The sequence below is a fragment of the Salmo salar genome, chromosome ssa04 (assembly GCF_905237065.1).
Source record: "Salmo salar chromosome ssa04, Ssal_v3.1, whole genome shotgun sequence".
NCBI lineage: Eukaryota > Metazoa > Chordata > Actinopteri > Salmoniformes > Salmonidae > Salmo > Salmo salar.
The window spans coordinates 2,766,114-2,786,390 of NC_059445.1; the positions used below are offsets into that span (position 1 = coordinate 2,766,114).

Here is a 20,277-nt window from a genome sequence, read left to right on the forward strand (position 1 = left end):
ACTACAGGGATCATCAATTACATTTAGCCGTGGGACCAGTTTTCCTTCAGCGGATAGTTGTGTGGGGGGTAAAACATACTTCTAAATCATTTGTACACTGCAGGAATCCCCAAACAGATGTAGTATTTGTGCTACGACCACATATGTCTATCTAGTTGTGCGTGGGAATACTTTGGAACAGATTTCCTGGTGGGTTTTTACAGTTTTATGTCCAAAAATATAATATAAAGACTTGCTCAGAAAAGCTGGGGTCCAAATAGTCACCCGCGGGCCGCCTGTTGAGGAACCCTGTAGCTGGGGGCCAAATAGTCACCCGCGGGCTGCCTGTTGAGGAACCCTGTAGCTAGGGGCCAAATAGTCACCCGCGGGCCGCCTGTTGAGGAACCCTGTAGCTGGGGGCCAAATAGTCACCCGCGGGCCGCCTGTTGAGGAACCCTGTAGCTGGGGGCCAAATAGTCACCCGCGGGCCGCCTGTTGAGGAACCCTGTAGGTGGGGGCCAAATAGTCACCCGCGGGCCGCCTGTTGAGGAACCCTGCAGCTGGAGGTGGAGGGGATATGAAGACCTTTCCACCCAGCCAATCAGAAGGCAACAGGAAGAGATTAACCATCATGTTTCTGTCCATCCAATCCCTTCAGATATGTTGTAGTGTCTATGGTGCAGGGGCTTGATTTGGAATTCAAAAGAGGTCTCTCTCTCACTCAGCCTCTCTGTTTGTAGTTCTGTCTGTCTTGTTTTTATGTCCTTATAATGTTTTGGGTCTGTTAGTCTCTAGATGAGGAGAACATCTCTCTCCAGGTCTGTTAGTCTCTGTAGATGAGGAGAACATCTCTCTCTCCAGGTCTGTTAGTCTCTGTAGATGAGGAGAACATCTCTCTCCAGGTCTGTTAGTCTCTGTAGATGAGGAGAACATCTCTCTCTCTCTCCAGGTCTGTTTGTCTCTGTAGATGAGAACATCTCTCTCTCTCTACAGGTCTGTTAGTCTCTGTAGATGAGGAGAACATCTCTCTCCAGGTCTGTTAGTCTCTGTAGATGAGGAGAACATCTCTCTCCAGGTCTGTTAGTCTCTGTAGATGAGGAGAACATCTCTCTCCAGGTCTGTTAGTCTCTGTAGATGAGGAGAACATCTCTCTCCAGGTCTGTTAGTCTCTGTAGATGAGGAGAACATCTCTCTCTCCAGGTCTGTTAGTCTCTGTAGATGAGGAGAACATCTCTCTCCAGGTCTGTTAGTCTCTGTAGATGAGGAGAACATCTCTCTCCAGGTCTGTTAGTCTCTGTAGATGAGGAGAACATCTCTCTCCAGGTCTGTTAGTCTCTGTAGATGAGGAGAACATCTCTCTCCAGGTCTGTTAGTCTCTGTAGATGAGGAGAACATCTCTCTCCAGGTCTGTTAGTCTCTGTAGATGAGGAGAACATCTCTCTCTCCAGGTCTGTTAGTCTCTGTAGATGAGGAGAACATCTCTCTCTCTCTCCATGTCTGTTAGTCTCTGTAGATGAGGAGAACATCTCTCTCTCTCCAGGTCTGTTAGTCTCTGTAGATGAGGAGAACATCTCTCTCTCCAGGTCTGTTAGTCTCTGTAGATGAGGAGAACATTCTCTCTCTCTCCAGGTCTGTTAGTCTCTGTAGATGAGGAGAACATCTCTCTCTCCAGGTCTGTTAGTCTCTGTAGATGAGGAGAACATCTCTCTCTCCAGGTCTGTTAGTCTCTGTAGATGAGGAGAACATCTCTCTCTCTCCAGGTCTGTTAGTCTCTGTAGATGAGGAGAACATCTCTCTCCAGGTCTGTTAGTCTCTGTAGATGAGGAGAACATCTCTCTCTCCAGGTCTGTTAGTCTCTGTAGATGAGGAGAACATCTCTTCTCTCTCCAGGTCTGTTAGTCTCTGTAGATGAGGAGAACATCTCTCTCTCTCTCCAGGTCTGTTAGTCTCTGTAGATGAGGAGAACATCTCTCTCTCTCTCTCCAGGTCTGTTAGTCTCTGTAGATGAGGAGAACATCTCTCTCTCTCTCAGGTCTGTTAGTCTCTGTAGATGAGGAGAACATCTCTCTCTCTCTACAGGTCTGTTAGTCTCTGTAGATGAGGAGAACATCTCTCTCTCCAGGTCTGTTAGTCTCTGTAGATGAGGAGAACATCTCTCTCTCTCTCCAGGTCTGTTAGTCTCTGTAGATGAGGAGAACATCTCTCTCTCCAGGTCTGTTAGTCTCTGTAGATGAGGAGAACATCTCTCTCTCTCCAGGTCTGTTAGTCTCTGTAGATGAGGAGAACATCTCTCTCTCCAGGTCTGTTAGTCTCTGTAGATGAGGAGAACATCTCTCTCTCTCTCCAGGTCTGTTAGTCTCTGTAGATGAGAACATCTCTCTCTCCAGGTCTGTTAGTCTCTGTAGATGAGGAGAACATCTCTCTCTCTCTCTCTCTCTCCAGGTCTGTTGGTTCCTGTAGACGAGGAACATCCTAACCACCTGGTCCTGGGGGTGTTGTTAACCCTTCGCTACCTGATGCCTCAACTCCAGCAACAGGACAGGACCACCAGCCTGAAAGGAAGCTTCGGAGTCATGAGGAAGGAGGCAGACTTACAGCCCACGCCTGAACAGCTGCTGCAAGTCAGTGTGTGTGTGTGTGTGTGTGTGTGTGTGTGTGTGTGTGTGTGTGTGTGTGTGTGTGTGTGTGTGTTTGTGTGTTTTCAAGTTTTAATGTCACATGCACAAGTACAGTGAAATGGCTTTCTTCCAGCTCTAACCACAGCGATCCATTTCTCAATAACACCGTAATACTGTTAGTAAATCCAGGGTCACTTCCAATCCCTGGTATCTGTGTGTAGGTCTATGAGTTGACTCTACACTACACCCAGCATGGTGATCACAATGTGGTGACGGCCTCTCTGGAACTGATGCAGCAGATGTTCAGGACTCCTCCCCCGGAGCTACTGCACATGCTCATTACGCCCGGCAGCATTCTGCACGCCAGCGTGTTCCGACAGGACGTCGAGAGACGCGCCCACTCCGGCAGCATCCTGGAGTTCATTGGTTAGTCCACCCGTCAATCAAACGAATACTGCTTTGGTCGTTGGTGGATTTGCTCTGTCGGTTAAATCTTTAGTTTCAAATTACAAAGCCCAGTCATTGGGTGAATGCTCTGCCAGTCACTGTACAGAGCTCCGCCTCCTGTCTCTCTGTTCTGTTTTGCTGTCTGCTGATTGGTCCCACAAGGCTCTCTCTACACTGAGTATACAAATCATTAGGAACACCTTCCTAATATTGAGTTGCACCCCCTTTTGTCCTCAGAACAGCTTTAATTCATCAGGACATGGACTCTACAAGGTGTTGAAAGCGTTTCCACAGGGATGCTGGCCCATGTTGACTCCAATGCTCCCCACAGTTGTGTCCAGTTGGCTGGATGTCCTTTGGGTGGTGGACCAATCTTGATACACACAGGAAACTGTTGAGCGTGAAAAACCCAGCAGCGTTGGAATTCTTGACAAACCTGGCACCTCCTACCATATCCTGTTCAAAGGCACTTAAAAATGTTGTCTTGTCCATTCACCCTCTGAATGGCACACACACACAATCCATGTCTCAAGGCTTAAAATCTTTCTTAAACCCGTCTCCTCCCGTTAATCTACACTGATTGAAGGGGATTTAACAGGTGACATCAATAAGGGGTCATAGCTTTCACCTGGATTCACCTGGTCAGTCTATGTCATGGAAAGAGCAGGTGTTCTTAATGTTTTGTACACTCGGTGTATAGTGAACTACTAGTGACCAGAGCCCTATTCCCTATATAGTGAACTACTAGTGACCAGAGCCCTATTCCCTATATAGTGAACTACTAGTGACCAGGGCCCTATTCCCTATATAGTGAACTACTAGTGACCAGAGCCCTATTCCCTATATAGTGAACTACTAGTGACCAGAGCCCTATTCCCTATATAGTGAACTACTAGTGACCAGGGCCCTATTCCCTATATAGTGAACTACTAGTGACCAGAGCCTTATTCCCTATATAGTGCACTACTAGTGACCAGAGCCCTATTCCCTATATAGTGAAGTACTTTAGACCAGAGCCCTATTCCCTATATAGTGAACTACTTTAGGACCAGAGCCCTATTCCCTATATAGTGCACTACTAGTGACCAGAGCCCTATTCCCTATATAGTGAAGTACTAGGACCAGAGCCCTATTCCCTATATAGTGAACTACTTTAGACCAGAGCCCTATTCCCTATATAGTGAACTACTAGTGACCAGAGCCCTATTCCCTATATAGTGAACTACTAGTGACCAGAGCCCTGTTCCCTATATAGTGAACTACTTTAGACCAGAGCCCTATTCCCTATATAGTGAATTACTGTTGACCAGAGCCCTGTTCCCTATATAGTGAACTACTAGTGACCAGAGCCCTATTCCCTATATAGTGAACTACTTAGACCAGAGCCCTATTCCCTATATAGTGAACTACTAGTGACCAGAGCCCTATTCCCTATATAGTGCACTACTAGTGACCAGAGCCCTATTCCCTATATAGTGAACTACTAGTGACCAGAGCCCTATTCCCTATATAGTGAACTACTTTAGACCAGAGCCCTATTCCCTATATAGTGCACTACTAGTGACCAGAGCCCTATTCCCTATATAGTGAAGTACTTTAGACCAGAGCCCTATTCCCTATATAGTGAACTACTTTAGACCAGAGCCCTATTCCCTATATAGTGAACTACTTTAGACCAGAGCCCTATTCCCTATATAGTGAACTACTTTAGACCAGAGCCCTATTCCCTATATAGTGAACTACTAGTGACCAGAGCCCTATTCCCTATATAGTGAACTACTAGTGACCAGAGCCCTATTCCCTATATAGTGAACTACTTTAGACCAGAGCCCTATTCCCTATATAGTGAACTACTAGTGACCAGAGCCCTATTCCCTATATAGTGAACTACTAGTGACCAGAGCCCTATTCCTATATAGTGAACTACTTATGACCAGAGCCCTATTCCCTATATAGTGAACTACTAGTAACCAGAGCCCTATTCCCTATATAGTGAACTACTAGTGACCAGAGCACTATTCCCTAAATAGTGAACTACTAGTGCCCAGAGCCCTGTAGGACTCTTGTTAAAATAAGTTCACTATTTAGGGAATAGGGTTCTGGTCACTAGTAGTTCACTATATAGGGAATAGGGCTCTGGTCACTAGTAGTTCACTATATAGGGAATAGGGCTCTGGTCACTAGTAGTTCACTATATAGGGAATAGGGCTCTGGTCACTAGTAGTTCACTATATAGGGAACAGGGCTCTGGTCACTAGTAGTTCACTATATAGTGAATAGGGCTCTGGTCACTAGTAGTTCACTATATAGGGAATAGGGCTCTGGTTTAAAGTAGTTCACTATATAGGGAATAGGGCCCTGGTCGCTAGTATTTCACTATATAGGGAATAGGGTGCCATTTGGGATCCATAGCCTCTCTCACTAACTAACTCGCGTCTCTTCCTCTGTCTGTCTGGGGTATAATGGTTATTTCCCATGGGGCTTTTCTTCTTTTCACTCCTTCACTTCCTGTTCCTGTGTGTTCTTCCTGTTTCCTGCCTGCAGCCGGGGGCGGGTCTTCCTGTAATAGTCCACTCCTCCTCAGAAAACAGAAAGGTGATTTAATAACTCTCTCTCTCTCCTGTGTACTGCTCCCTCTATCTAACACAGTGTTTCCCAAACGTCTCCTCCAGCAACCCCAGCCATTCAACATGTTTTCATGTATTCCTCAACTAGTTTCATGTATTCCTGGACTAGTTTTCATGTATTCCTGGACTAGTTTTCATGTATTCCTGGACTAGTTTTCATGTATTCCTGGACTAGTTTTCATGTATTCCTGGACTAGTTTTCATGTATTCCTGGACTAGTTTCATGTATTCCTGGACTAGTTTCATGTATTCCTGGACTAGTTTTCGTGTATTCCTGGACTAGTTTCATGTATTCCTGGACTAGTTTTGATGTATTCCTGGACTAGTTTTGGTGTATTCCTGGACTAGTTTTGATGTATTCCTGGACTAGTTTTGATGTATTCCTGGACTAGTTTTGATGTATTCCTGGACTAGTTTTGATGTATTCCTGGACTAGTTTTCATGTATTCCTGGACTAGTTTCATGTATTCCTGGACTAGTTTTCATGTATTCCTGGACTAGTTTTGGTGTATTCCTGGACTAGTTTTGATGTATTCCTGGACTAGTTTTGATGTATTCCTGGACTAGTTTTGGTGTATTCCTGGACTAGTTTTGATGTATTCCTGGACTAGTTTTGATGTATTCCTGGACTAGTTTTGGTGTATTCCTGGACTAGTTTTGATGTATTCCTGGACTAGTTTTGGTGTATTCCTGGACTAGTTTTGATGTATTCCTGGACTAGTTTTGGTGTATTCCTGGACTAGTTTTGATGTATTCCTGGACTAGTTTTGATGTATTCCTGGACTAGTTTTGATGTATTCCTGGACTAGTTTTGGTGTATTCCTGGACTAGTTTTGATGTATTCCTGGACTAGCACGTCTGATGACACTAAAGAAGAAGTTGGGCATCAGTTGATCAGTTGAATCAGGTTGTTTTAGCGAATAGTTGAAATACATGGAAGGACTTGGGGTCCCAGAGGAGAGGTTGGAGAACCATTGGTCAACCACAGCTTTCTCTAACGCTGCTGACTGGTCATGTTGAGACTGTGTTACAGTGGTCCTCTTTAACACAGCTTTCTCTAACGCTGCTGACTGGTCATGTTGAGACTGTGTTACAGTAGTCCTCTTTAACACAGCTTTCTCTAACGCTGCTGACTGGTCATGTTGAGACTGTGCTACAGTAGTCCTCTTTAACACAGCTTTCTCTAACGCTGCTGACTGGTCATGTTGAGACTGTGTTACAGTGGTCCTCTTTAACACAGCTTTCTCTAACGCTGCTGACTGGTCATGTTGAGACTGTTACAGTAGTCCTCTTTAACACAGCTTTCTCTAACGCTGCTGACTGGTCATGTTGAGACTGTTACAGTAGTCCTCTTTAACACAGCTTTCTCTAACGCTGCTGACTGGTCATGTTGAGACTGTTACAGTAGTCCTCTTTAACACAGCTTTCTCTAACGCTGCTGACTGGTCATGTTGAGACTGTTACAGTAGTCCTCTTTAACACAGCTTTCTCTAACCCTGCTGACTGGTCATGTAGTGACTGTGTTACAGTAGTCCTCTTTAACACAGCTTTCTCTAACGCTGCTGACTGGTCATGTTGAGACTGTGTTACAGTAGTCCTCTTTAACACAGCTTTCTCTAACGCTGCTGACTGGTCATGTTGAGACTGTGTTACAGTAGTCCTCTTTAAAACAGCTTTCTCTAACGCTGCTGACTGGTCATGTTGAGACTGTGCTACAGTAGTCCTCTTTAGCACAGCTTTCTCTAACGCTGCTGACTGGTCATGTAGTGACTGTGTTACAGTGGTCCTCTTTAACACAGCTTTCTCTAACGCTGCTGACTGGTCATGTTGTGACTGTGTTACAGTGGTCCTCTTTAGCACAGCTTTCTCTAACGCTGCTGACTGGTCATGTTGAGACTGTGCTACAGTAGTCCTCTTTAACACAGCTTTCTCTTACGCTGCTGACTGGTCATGTTGAGACTGTGCTACAGTGGTCCTCTTTAACACAGCTTTCTCTAACGCTGCTGACTGGTCATGTTACAGTAGCTGTCTTCATCCTGTCTGTGTGTCCCAGGCAAAATGCTGTCGGGGGAGGAGGAGGGGTTGGAGGACGACCCTGAGAGGGCAGAGGTCACCACCGGGGCCTTTACAGGTGAGACACAACAGAATACAGGAACGTCACCATTCATATCACTCAAGCTCATTATTATTGTTGTTGTTATTTATTATTATTAATCATTATTAATATTGTTGTTATTGTTATTATTATTAATCATTATTATTATTGTTGTTATTATTTATTATGAAGTGTTTATTATTATTTGTAATTATGTATTGTTATTTAATTATGTATTGTTATTTAATTATGTATTGTTATTTCCAGGGGGCCAGCAAAATTAAGGCAGTTTATATACAATTTTAAAACATTACAATACATTCACAGATTTCACAACACACTGTGTGCCCTCAGGCCCCTACTCCACCACTACCACATATCTACAGTACTAAATCCATGTGTATGTATTGTGTGTGTGTGTGTGTGTGTGTGTGTGTGTGTGTGTGTGTGTGTGTGTGTGTATGCATGTGTCTGTGCCAATGTTTGACACGACTGTACTTTCTCTGGACGTAGAAAATGCTTTTGATCGTGTTGAGTAGTAATACTTGTGGACAGTATTACACCATATGGGTCATAGATGTGATTCTAGAAAATAAAGGAAAGCCGCACACTCTAAGAGCTCAGATGCAAAAATGTAATCACCAACGTTTCGACAGCGAAGCTGTCTTCATCAGGGTATCATCAAACACTGCGAGATGAGTCATTTATATAGTGTCAAGAGACACACAGGTGTTTGTAATCATGGCCAAGTATGGCCTAATATCATTGGTTAACTGAAATATAAAAAAAAATGGCATACAAAGAACATACAAAAAGACAAACAAATGGATAGCATACGATCATAGCATTTGTAGTCTAAAATGTATCTAACAAACAATTACAATGGCAAAATCACAATTATCACAAGAATGGCTTCAGATCAAAGTCTATGTTGAGACCGAAGGGAGCAAGGCTCTTTAAATTAAAGATCCAGGCAGCCTCTCGTTTTAACAATAAATTATCAAGGTCACCCCCTCTCCTCTGAGATACGTACTTTTAATTCACGCTTTGTTTTACCCACATAATTTTTACCACAAGGACAAGTTATAAGATAAATAACTGCCTTAGTGGAACACGTAATAACACCTTTAATTGGGATAGATTTCCCTGTTTGGGGGTGTTTGAAGGATCTACATTTATAAGTGCCATTGCATTGAGCACAGCCATTACACTTGTAATTTCCATCCAGTATGGGCGCAAATAGACGTTGTTCAGGAATATCTTGGGGTGGTAAATCAGAGTGTACCAATTGGTCTCTGAGATTTCTTCCCCGCGAGAATACGACCAGGGGAAGATCAGAAAACACATTAACTAGACTATCATCATATTTCAGAATGTGCCAATGTTTGTGAACGATTCCTTTAATTTGTTCAGAGCACTTTGAATAGCGGGTAGTGAGAACGCAAGAATGCCTCTTTTTGCGAGACTGACCTTGAAAAAGGTCATGTCTCGTTTTGTTTTGAATTTTCTCAATGGCAATATTAATCTGATCATTGTTGTACCCCCTCTCCTTGAACTTATCCTGAGTCTCAGCCATATTTCTGTCGAAATCTGATTGTTTAATACAAATTCTTTTGATTCGACAGAATTGGCTGTAGGGCAAACTATTTTTCAAGGGCAGTGGGTGACAACTGTCAGCCCTCAACAAACTGTTACGATCAGTAGGTTTCCTGTAAAGATCAGTGTATAGAACATTATCTTCACACACGATCAGAAGATCAAGAAAACTGATTTGACGTGTATCAGATTGCATAGTAAATCTCAAATGTTCAGAACAGGAGTTAAGAAAAGCATAAAACGCCTGGAGCAGTTCTGCATCACCCCTCCATAGAACAAAAATATCGTCAATATACCGTTTCCAAATAATGATGTTAGGCAAGAAAACATTTTTGAGAGGGTTGAAAATGGATTGTTTCTCCATGTAACCCACATACAAATTAGCATAGTTAGGAGCCATGGGGATCCCATAGCAGTACCCTTCGTCTGAATAAAGAAATCATTTAGAAACATGAAGTAGTTATGTGTGAGTACTATTTCAGCCAATGTTACAATGCAGGCACTGGAAGGTAGCTCATTAGGGTCACTTTGCAGAAGAAAATGTTCCATGGCTTCAATACCGCCCTCATGTGGAATATTTGTGTATAACGACTCAACATCAAAAGTAACTAACAAGGTGTTCTCAGGCAGAGGATCAAGAGATTCAATAATAGAGATCATACTGCTGGTGTCCTTTACAAAGGAGGGGAGCTGTTCTGCAAGTGGTCTAATAAAAAAATCCACAAAAGTAGATAGAGGGGCCGTTACTGCATCAATGCCCGCTACAATAGGGCGCCCTGGAGGGTTTGTAACATTCTTATGTAATTTCGGCAAAGTATAGAAAGTGGCAATTTTAGGGTGTTGAATGGCCAGAAAGTCATATTCTTTTTTAGTTATCTGACCAGAATTTAAATAACCATCTAGGACAGTAAAGATAGTATTCTGAAATTGGGAAGTAGGGTCACTTCTGAGTTTCTTGTAAAAGGTGTTGTCAAGCAGTTGTCTATGACACTCATTTACATAAGCTGTCCTATCCATGAGTACAACCGACCCACCCTTATCAGCAGGACGAATAAGGACTGACGTATCGGATTGTAAATCAAGCAAAGCTTGTTTTTCATCCTTAGATAAATTATGGAAAGATTTGAAGTCCTGTTTATTCTTAAGGAGATGAGCAACATCTTTTTCAACAAGTCTGCAATATGTCTCGATAGAGTGATTGCGATTGACTGGAGGTACAAAATAACTCTTGCTTCTAAAAGGAGTCGGTGTACGTACAGGTAAGTAACCTACTGGTTCAATAGAAGTGTCAGGATTAGGGGAGCTAAAGTATTCCCTTAAACGGATGTTTCTAAAAAACTTGAACATGTCTACCTTAACGTCAAAATCGTTACACTGTGTTGTAGGCACAAAAGATAACCCTTTATTAAGTAAAGAGACATGGGCAGGGCTCAATATCTTACTGATAAATTAAAGACACTCAGTCCCGTGGGTTCTGGGACCGTGTGAACGGTCTCCTCTGCCTCTGATAGTCGTTTCTTCTTACCCCGTCGGGTGCGGCATCTCGTCGATGCGCGTGCCTGCGGCCACCTGCGCCCTTCCGTTGGCCCAGTCTCTCGTTGAATAAAAAACTACCACTGGAAGCCGATGAGGCGCTGGTTGTAGAGTGTTGGTCAGACGGGTGTGGATCAAAGTAAGTGTCATCCCTCCTGCGTCTGCCATGGAGAGGAGGAGCAGGACCTCCTTTGTCAGGGTTTCTCCAGAAGTAGACTTTATCCTCGGCCTTATCTTTTTTGTCTTGGTTGAATTTCTTGATTTTAAGTTCCTTTATTTCTGTAGACAGCTTGTCCTGGAGCGCTTGGTTAGTTTTCATCAGTTCATTGAATATGACATCATCATTAACAGCTATTTGTAGAGCTGTGCGTTTGTCTTTAATCGTGTTATCCATTTCACTAAAATCCTTTTTCAACTGGTCAACAATTAATGTCATTAAATCAATAGAGCACTTGTTCAGGATGGCACACCAGCGCTCACAGAAATCATCTGTGCTCTGTCCCAATGATGGCTCTTTTTGCCACCTGAGTCCCCGTGGAATAATGCCTTGACGCACGGAATCACTAAGAGTGACTATATGTAGATGCGTTCTCGTCTGACGCTTAGATAAATATAACAGTTCTTTCGAGAGGTCAGAATTACCTCCCGGCATGTCAAAAAGGGACTCCGAAACAATGATTTTGTCACGTTCTTTTGTAAATGAGTGTCATAGACAACTGCTTGACAACACCTTTTACAAGAAACTCAGAAGTGACCCTACTTCCCAATTTCAGAATACTATCTTTACTGTCCTAGATGGTTATTTAAATTCTGGTCAGATAACTAAAAAAGAATATGACTTTCTGGCCATTCAACACCCTAAAATTGCCACTTTCTATACTTTGCCGAAATTACATAAGAATGTTACAAACCCTCCAGGGCGCCCTATTGTAGCGGGCATTGATGCAGTAACGGCCCCTCTATCTACTTTTGTGGATTTTTTTATTAGACCACTTGCAGAACAGCTCCCCTCCTTTGTAAAGGACACCAGCAGTATGATCTCTATTATTGAATCTCTTGATCCTCTGCCTGAGAACACCTTGTTAGTTACTTTTGATGTTGAGTCGTTATACACAAATATTCCACATGAGGGCGGTATTGAAGCCATGGAACATTTTCTTCTGCAAAGTGACCCTAATGAGCTACCTTCCAGTGCCTGCATTGTAACATTGGCTGAAATAGTACTCACACATAACTACTTCATGTTTCTAAATGATTTCTTTATTCAGACGAAGGGTACTGCTATGGGATCCCCCATGGCTCCTAACTATGCTAATTTGTATGTGGGTTACATGGAGAAACAATCCATTTTCAACCCTCTCAAAAATGTTTTCTTGCCTAACATCATTATTTGGAAACGGTATATTGACGATATTTTTGTTCTATGGAGGGGTGATGCAGAACTGCTCCAGGCGTTTTATGCTTTTCTTAACTCCTGTTCTGAACATTTGAGATTTACTATGCAATCTGATACACGTCAAATCAGTTTTCTTGATCTTCTGATCTTGTGTGAAGATAATGTTCTATACACTGATCTTTACAGGAAACCTACTGATCGTAACAGTTTGTTGAGGGCTGACAGTTGTCACCCACTGCCCTTGAAAAATAGTTTGCCCTACAGCCAATTCTGTCGAATCAAAAGAATTTGTATTAAACAATCAGATTTCGACAGAAATATGGCTGAGACTCAGGATAAGTTCAAGGAGAGGGGGTACAACAATGATCAGATTAATATTGCCATTGAGAAAATTCAAAACAAAACGAGACATGACCTTTTTCAAGGTCAGTCTCGCAAAAAGACTTATTCTTGCGTTCTCACTACCCGCTATTCAAAGTGCTCTGAACAAATTAAAGGAATCGTTCACAAACATTGGCACATTCTGAAATATGATGATAGTCTAGTTAATGTGTTTTCTGATCTTCCCCTGGTCGTATTCTCGCGGGGAAGAAATCTCAGAGACCAATTGGTACACTCTGATTTACCACCCCAAGATATTCCTGAACAACGTCTATTTGCGCCCCTACTGGATGGAAATTACAAGTGTAATGGCTGTGCTCAATGCAATGGCACTTATAAATGTAGATCCTTCAAACACCCCCAAACAGGGAAATCTATCCCAATTAAAGGTGTTATTACGTGTTCCACTAAGGCAGTTATTTATCTTATAACTTGTCCTTGTGGTAAAAATTATGTGGGTAAAACAAAGCGTGAATTAAAAGTACGTATCTCAGAGCATCGTAGCACCATTAGGTGCAAAAACTTAACTTACCCAGTTGCGGCCCACTTTTTGGAAGCAAACCATCCGATTTCGTCTCTGCGTTATATTGGTATCGAACATGTCACCCTCCCGAGGAGAGGGTGTGACCTTGATAATTATTGTTGAAACGAGAGGCTGCCTGGATCTTTAATTTAAAGACCCTTGCTCCCTTCGGTCTCAACATAGACTTTGATCTGAAGCCATTCTTGTGATTATTGTGATTTTGCCATTGTAATTGTTTGTTAGATACATTTTAGACTACAAATGCTATGATCGTATGCTATCCATTTGTTTGTCTTTTTGTATGTTCTTTGTATGCCATTTTTTTAAATATTTGAGTTAACCAATGATATTAGGCCATACTTGGCCATGATTACAAACACCTGTGTGTCTCTTGACACTATATAAATGACTCATCTCGCAGTGTTTGATGATACCCTGATGAAGACAGCTTCGCTGTCGAAACGTTGGTGATTACATTTTTGCATCTGAGCTCTTAGAGTGTGCGGCTTTCCTTTATTTTCTAGTGTTCTACTCCGCTAGCCAGCACCTCGCCTTTAAAGGTGTGCGTTTCTCTTTTTTCTAGATTATTCATAGATGTGATTCAACTTCTATATGCCAAATTCTTACTGCTATGCTTGTGACTGGCAACAATTTGCTCCGTCCATTTTGGCTCTATCCCGTGGCACACGGCAGGGCTGTCCGCTCTCTCCTCTGTTATTTGCCTTATCTTTAGAAGCTGTTGTCCAGACTGTCCGCCGATCTACTCTTCACGCACCGGTCATTACACATGACACTAAGCATTACATCTCCCTATATGCAGATTACATTTAGCCAGCCCTCCAAAATACAAAACAATCTCTACCTCATATTCTTGACATCTTTAATGAATTTAGCTCAATTTTCAGGCTATAAAATCAACTGGGTCAAGTCTGCTCTTTTACCTCTAATTAACATGGGAGATTATCCAGCACTCGGTACCCCTGTAGTAAAACAGTTTACATACCTGGGAGTTGATATCTACCCCACAATCAAACCCATAATTACAACAATATTCTCACGTGGTGTCAGATCTCCGAAGATGGACAAAATTTCCAAATTAATTCCAGTCACGAATCTCTATTATGAAGATGAACATCCTTCAACGCCTTTTCAACGTTTTGAGCTCTGTGCTCCCTCTGTCACCACCGACTGGATATTGGAAGAAATTACACTCCTCAGTCTCTAAATGTGTCTGGCAAAGTAAACCTCTTTGCGTTTTAAACGACTGACCCTGAAAAAGGCAAAAGAGCGTAGGTGGCCAAGGCCTTCCAAAATTTGGAAGTATTTCTAGTCATTTGTTCTTCGCCCTCTCGCCACGTGATTTGATCCAGATGTCCAGGTGCCCCTCGGCGTTCCATAGAGGAGAACCTACACAGGTTGCAGGATCTAGATATCCAGGTGTCTTGGCGTTCCATAGAGGAGAACCTACACAGGTTGCAGGATCTGGACCGCTCTGACATTTCCTAGAGATACTCTATCAACAACATTTGGTGTCTTAATAACACATAGGCCATCTCTGTCTGGCGCACCTTCCGAAAAGTTATCTGAAACCAAAATCAATTCGCTCACAATCCTACTCCTTTGTTCCACGATTAGGATCTATGTTTTTTTTTTGGGGGGGGTGTGTGACGTCCTATATCCTTCCATCAGTGGAGTGACGAGGGTGGGGGGTCAGAGGGTTAATGTGACTCATTAGTGTTTTCTTTGTACTCCTCTGTCAATATAAATGACATGAAAAAAAGATTTAATCCCCCAAATATAATACTGGATCTAACCCTTACTAACTGAAAACTACAAATACTCAAACCAGGGTTGTATTCATTAGGGCATGCACCAAAAAATAACCAAATCATTTCAACCTCTTTTCATCTGACCCTGGAGTACTATTTGATCATACAATAGGCTTGAGCAGGGTATGGCATACTAACCCCTGTTTGTTTTATTGAAAGATGAGGTTGAGAGAGGGTGATGGTTTAATGTGTCTCCCACCTTGACTCAGCCTCTGTCGTGGGCGCCGACGCCACCGCCCAGGTGGTCGACATCATTACCCAGCAGCCCCGTTCCTCACAGCATGCTCTGCAGCCTGGCGAGTCCGTGGACCTCAGTGGTGCCGCCTCGGAACAAGGAACCACTGCCCTCGGGACCTCCGGAACCATCTCCGGCGGCGAGGGAGGGGCGGGGACTCCTGAGTCGCCCAATGACAACGCAGTGGATGAGGACATGCTCAGCCACAGCTCCAGCGGGGCTAACGTTACCCCGGAAACGGCCGACTACGCCACACCGGAGAACGCGGAGATGCCCGACGGGCCCTTGCTGGGTCCCCTAGGGGACCCCTCGCTGCCCCCGAGCGCCGACTCATCACAGACCACCACAGAGGGGCCGGACTCGGCCGTCACGCCTTCAGACGTCGCTGAACTCGTAAGTCTGTCTGCCATGTAGGAGTTAGATTTATTATTAATAGAGAAGTATTTTGATTGATTTACTAGAAGCGAACACACTCGATTGTCCTCCGATGTTGCTGATCTGGGGGATTAGAGATTGGAGCTAACCATAGAATTAGACTCAGTAGAATGGACAAGGTTTCCCAGACCATGGAGCTAACCATAGAATTAGACTCAGTAGAATGGACAAGGTTTCCCAGACCATGGAGCTAACCATAGAATTAGACTCAGTAGAATGGACAAGGTTTCCCAGACCATGGAGCTAACCATAGAATTAGACTCAGTAGAATGGACAAGGTTTCCCAGACCATGGAGCTAACCATAGAATTAGACCCAGTAGAATGGACAAGGTTTCCCAGACCATGGAGCTAACCATAGAATTAGACTCAGTAGAATGGACAAGGTTTCCCAGACCATGGAGCTAACCATAGAATTAGACTCAGTAGAATGGACAAGGTTTCCCAGACCATGGAGCTAACCATAGAATTAGACCCAGTAGAATGGACAAGGTTTCCCAGACCATGGAGCTAACCATAGAATTAGACTCAGTAGAATGGACAAGGTTTCCCAGACCATGGAGCTAACCATAGAATTAGACTCAGTAGAATGGACAAGGTTTCCCAGACCATGGAGCTAACCATAGAATTAGACTCAGTAGAATGAACAAGGTTTCCCCAGACCATGGAGCTAACCATAGAATTAGACTCAGTAGAATGAACAAGGTTTCCCAGACCATGGAGCTAACCATAGAATTAGACTCAGTAGAATGGACAAGGTTTCCCAGACCATGGAGCTAACCATAGAATTAGACTCAGTAGAATGGACAAGGTTTCCCAGACCATGGAGCTAACCATAGAATTAGACTCAGTAGAATGGACAAGGTTTCCCCAGACCATGGAGCTAACCATAGAATTAGACTCAGTAGAATGGACAAGGTTTCCCAGACCATGGAGCTAACCATAGAATTAGACCCAGTAGAATGGACAAGGTTTCCCAGACCATGGAGCTAACCATAGAATTAGACTCAGTAGAATGGACAAGGTTTCCCAGACCATGGAGCTAACCATAGAATTAGACTCAGTAGAATGGACAAGGTTTCCCAGACCATGGAGCTAACCATAGAATTAGACTCAGTAGAATGGACAAGGTTTCCCAGACCATGGAGCTAACCATAGAATTAGACTCAGTAGAATGGACAAGGTTTCCCAGACCATGGAGCTAACCATAGAATTAGACTCAGTAGAATGGACAAGGTTTCCCAGACCATGGAGCTAACCATAGAATTAGACCCAGTAGAATGGACAAGGTTTCCCAGACCATGGAGCTAACCATAGAATTAGACTCAGTAGAATGGACAAGGTTTCCCAGACCATGGAGCTAACCATAGAATTAGACTCAGTAGAATGGACAAGGTTTCCCAGACCATGGAGCTAACCATAGAATTAGACTCAGTAGAATGGACAAGGTTTCCCAGACCATGGAGCTAACCATAGAATTAGACTCAGTAGAATGAACAAGGTTTCCCAGACCATGGAGCTAACCATAGAATTAGACTCAGTAGAATGGACAAGGTTTCCCAGACCATGGAGCTAACCATAGAATTAGACTCAGTAGAATGAACAAGGTTTCCCAGACCATGGAGCTAACCATAGAATTAGACTCAGTAGAATGAACAAGGTTTCCCAGACCATGGAGCTAACCATAGAATTAGACTCAGTAGAATGGACAAGGTTTCCCAGACCATGGAGCTAACCATAGAATTAGACTCAGTAGAATGGACAAGGTTTCCCAGACCATGGAGCTAACCATAGAATTAGACCTAGTAGAATGGACAAGGTTTCCCAGACCATGGAGCTAACCATAGAATTAGACTCAGTAGAATGAAGCGAACCCATCAGTGTTCAGGTTTCTGGTTGGGACCCACTAAATGCCGTTGTTGCATGTGTTAAACACTGAGGCTCACAATTGTTGGCGTAACGTTGCTTTGAATGGGAATGTCCGTTCTTCTAACTCTAATTCTATGGTCTGCCCTCCTCCCCACCCCCCACCCCGTGACACGCAGTCGCGTTCGCGGTTGCCACGGGTGATGGTGGAGCCGCCGTTTGAGGCCCCTCCCTCTCCGACCTCCACCGAGGGTCCAGACGCTTCCGACAGCGACTCTTCCGTCTACTCCTCCTCTTCCTCCTCTACCTCCTCCGCTGCTGCTGCTTCTTCTTCTTCCTCCCTCTCTTCTGGCGCCGACGCTTCCTCTAGCGGTAGTAGCAAGGTGATTGGCTGATTGGTTGATGATGTCAGAGGGGAGGGGGAAGGGAATACCTGGCTGTAGTTCCGTTTTGTTCTTGTCACTCTCGTCCGTCCGAACCCGCCCCCCTTTCCTTAAGACCGGTACGTGCACTCTACTCCCCCCTCTCTCGTTTCCATGGCAATATGGAGTCAGGGATTTAACCCCTCCTGATTGGTTGCTTTCCCCGTCCTTCTTGTTTGGTGATTATTAGTTTTCTTAAAGATGAAACTCTTCCTAACTAATCCCCCTCTCCTTCCCCCTCTCCCCTCGCTCCCCCTCTCCTTCCCCCTCTCCCCTCGCTCCCCCTCTCCTTCCCCCTCTCCCCTCGCTCCCCCTCTCCTTCCCCCTCTCCCCTCGCTCCCCCTCTCCTCCCCCCTCTCCCCTTGCTCCCCTCTCCTCCCCCTCTCCCCTTGCTTCCCCTCTCCTCCCCCTCTCCCTCGCTCCCCCTCTCCTTCCCCCTCTCCCTCCTCCCCCTCTCCTCCCCTCTCCTTCCCCTCTCCCCTCGCTCCCCCCTCTCCTTCCCCTCCTCCCCTCGCTCCCCCTCTCCTTCCCCCTCCTCCCCTCGCTCCCCCTCTCCTCCCCTCCTCCCCTCGCTCCCCTCTCCCTCCCTCCTCCCCCTCGCTCCCCTCTCCCCTCTCCCCTCGCTCCCCCCTCTCCTTCCCCCTCTCCCCTCTCCTCCCTCTCCTTCCCCCTCCTCCCCTGCTCCCCCTCTCCTTCCCCCCTCTTCCCTCGCTCCCCCTCTCCTCCCCTCCTTCCCCTCGCTCCCCCTCTCCTCCCCTCCTTCCCCTCCTCCCCCTCTCCTCCCCTCCTTCCCCTCCTTCCCCCTCTCCTCCCCTCCTTCCCCCCTCTCCCCCCTCTCCTCCCCTCGCTCCCCCTCTCCTCCCCCCTTCCCCTCTCCTCCCCCTCCTTCCCCCTCTCCTCCCCTCTCCCCTCCTTCCCCCTCTCCTCCCCTCTTCCCCTTTCCCCCTCTCCTCCCCCTCGCTCCCCCTCTCCTCCCCCCCTTCCCCCCTTCTCCCCTCCTCCCCCTCTCCTCCCCTCCTTCCCCCTCTCCCCCTCTCCCTCCCCCTCCTTCCCCCTCTCCCCTCCTTCCCCCTCTCCTCCCCTCCTTCCCCCTTGCTCCCCCCTCTCCTGATCTAGTTATCTCTCTGCTTTTCTCTTGTGTTTTCTCTTGTTGGACTATGGAGTGAGTTCTGTAGGAACTGTTAATAACCCACATCATGGTTCCTCCTTTGTGCAGGTTGACTCAAACCCAGTTCAGTGTTTTAGTTATAGGGTTGCAAAAATCTGCAGACTTTTCCTGAAATCCTGGACGGGAAGATTTCCTGCTTATTCCCCTCTGATTCCGGGAATCTTCCAACTGGGATTTTGGGAAAACCTGGGAATTTAGGAAAAGTTGCCATAATTTTGCTTCCCAATTTAGAGATCTACCAATGTCCCCTGAATGCTACTCAATCCCAAAGGATGTTAAGCAGTAGACTGGTTATACCCTGTGGTTATACCCGGTAGACTGTGGTTATACCCTGCTGTTATACCCGGTAGACTGTGGTTATACCCTGCTGTTATACCCGGTAGACTGTGGTTATACCCGGTAGACTGTGGTTATACCCGGTAGACTGTGGTTATACCCGGTAGACTGTGGTTATACCCGGTAGACTGTGGTTATACCCGGTAGACTGTGGTTATACCCGGTAGAGTGTGGTTATACCCGGTAGAGTGTGGTTATACCCGGTAGAGTGTGGTTATACCCGGTAGACTGTGGTTATACCCGGTAGAAGGTTGTTACCTAACCAGCTGATTGTTGCCAGTAACTATGAAGACAGTAGACGTGTTCTTGTCTGCTGAACCAACATACTGGACTGGTTAAGTGTTGATTAATGAACCTCAGTCACTGATGTCTGTCTCTGTCTCTGTGTCTGTCTCTGTCTGTCTGTCTCTGTGTCTGTCTGTCTGTCTCTCTCTCTCTCTCTGTGTCTGTCTCTGTCTCTCTGTGTCTGTCTCTGTCTCTCTGTGTCTGTCTCTGTCTCTGTGTCTGTCTCTGTCTCTCTGTGTCTGTCTCTGTCTCTGTCTCTCTGTGTCTGTCTCTCTCTCTGTGTCTGTCTTCTCTCTGTGTCTGTCTGTCTCTCTGTGTCTGTCTGTCTCTCTGTGTCTGTCTGTCTCTCTGTGTCTGTCTGTCTCTCTGTGTCTGTCTGTCTCTCTGTGTCTGTCTGTCTCTGTGTCTGTCTGTCTCTCTGTGTCTGTCTGTCTCTCTGTGTCTGTCTCTCTGTGTCTGTCTGTCTCTCTGTGTCTGTCTGTCTCTCTGTGTCTGTCTGTCTCTGCTG

At 45.1% G+C, this 20,277-nt stretch overlaps 1 protein-coding gene across 1 annotated transcript in view; it reads left to right on the top strand.

Moving 5' to 3' along the window:
- LOC106596941 (huntingtin) overlaps positions 1-20,277 on the top strand; it is a 117,463-nt gene that overhangs the window by 26,697 nt on the left and 70,489 nt on the right. Inside the window, 5 exon segments of the mRNA XM_045716301.1 lie at positions 2,422-2,600; positions 2,819-3,023; positions 5,589-5,639; positions 7,725-7,802; positions 15,234-15,652. Of these exon segments, the coding sequence (XP_045572257.1) occupies positions 2,422-2,600; positions 2,819-3,023; positions 5,589-5,639; positions 7,725-7,802; positions 15,234-15,652 (932 nt within the window).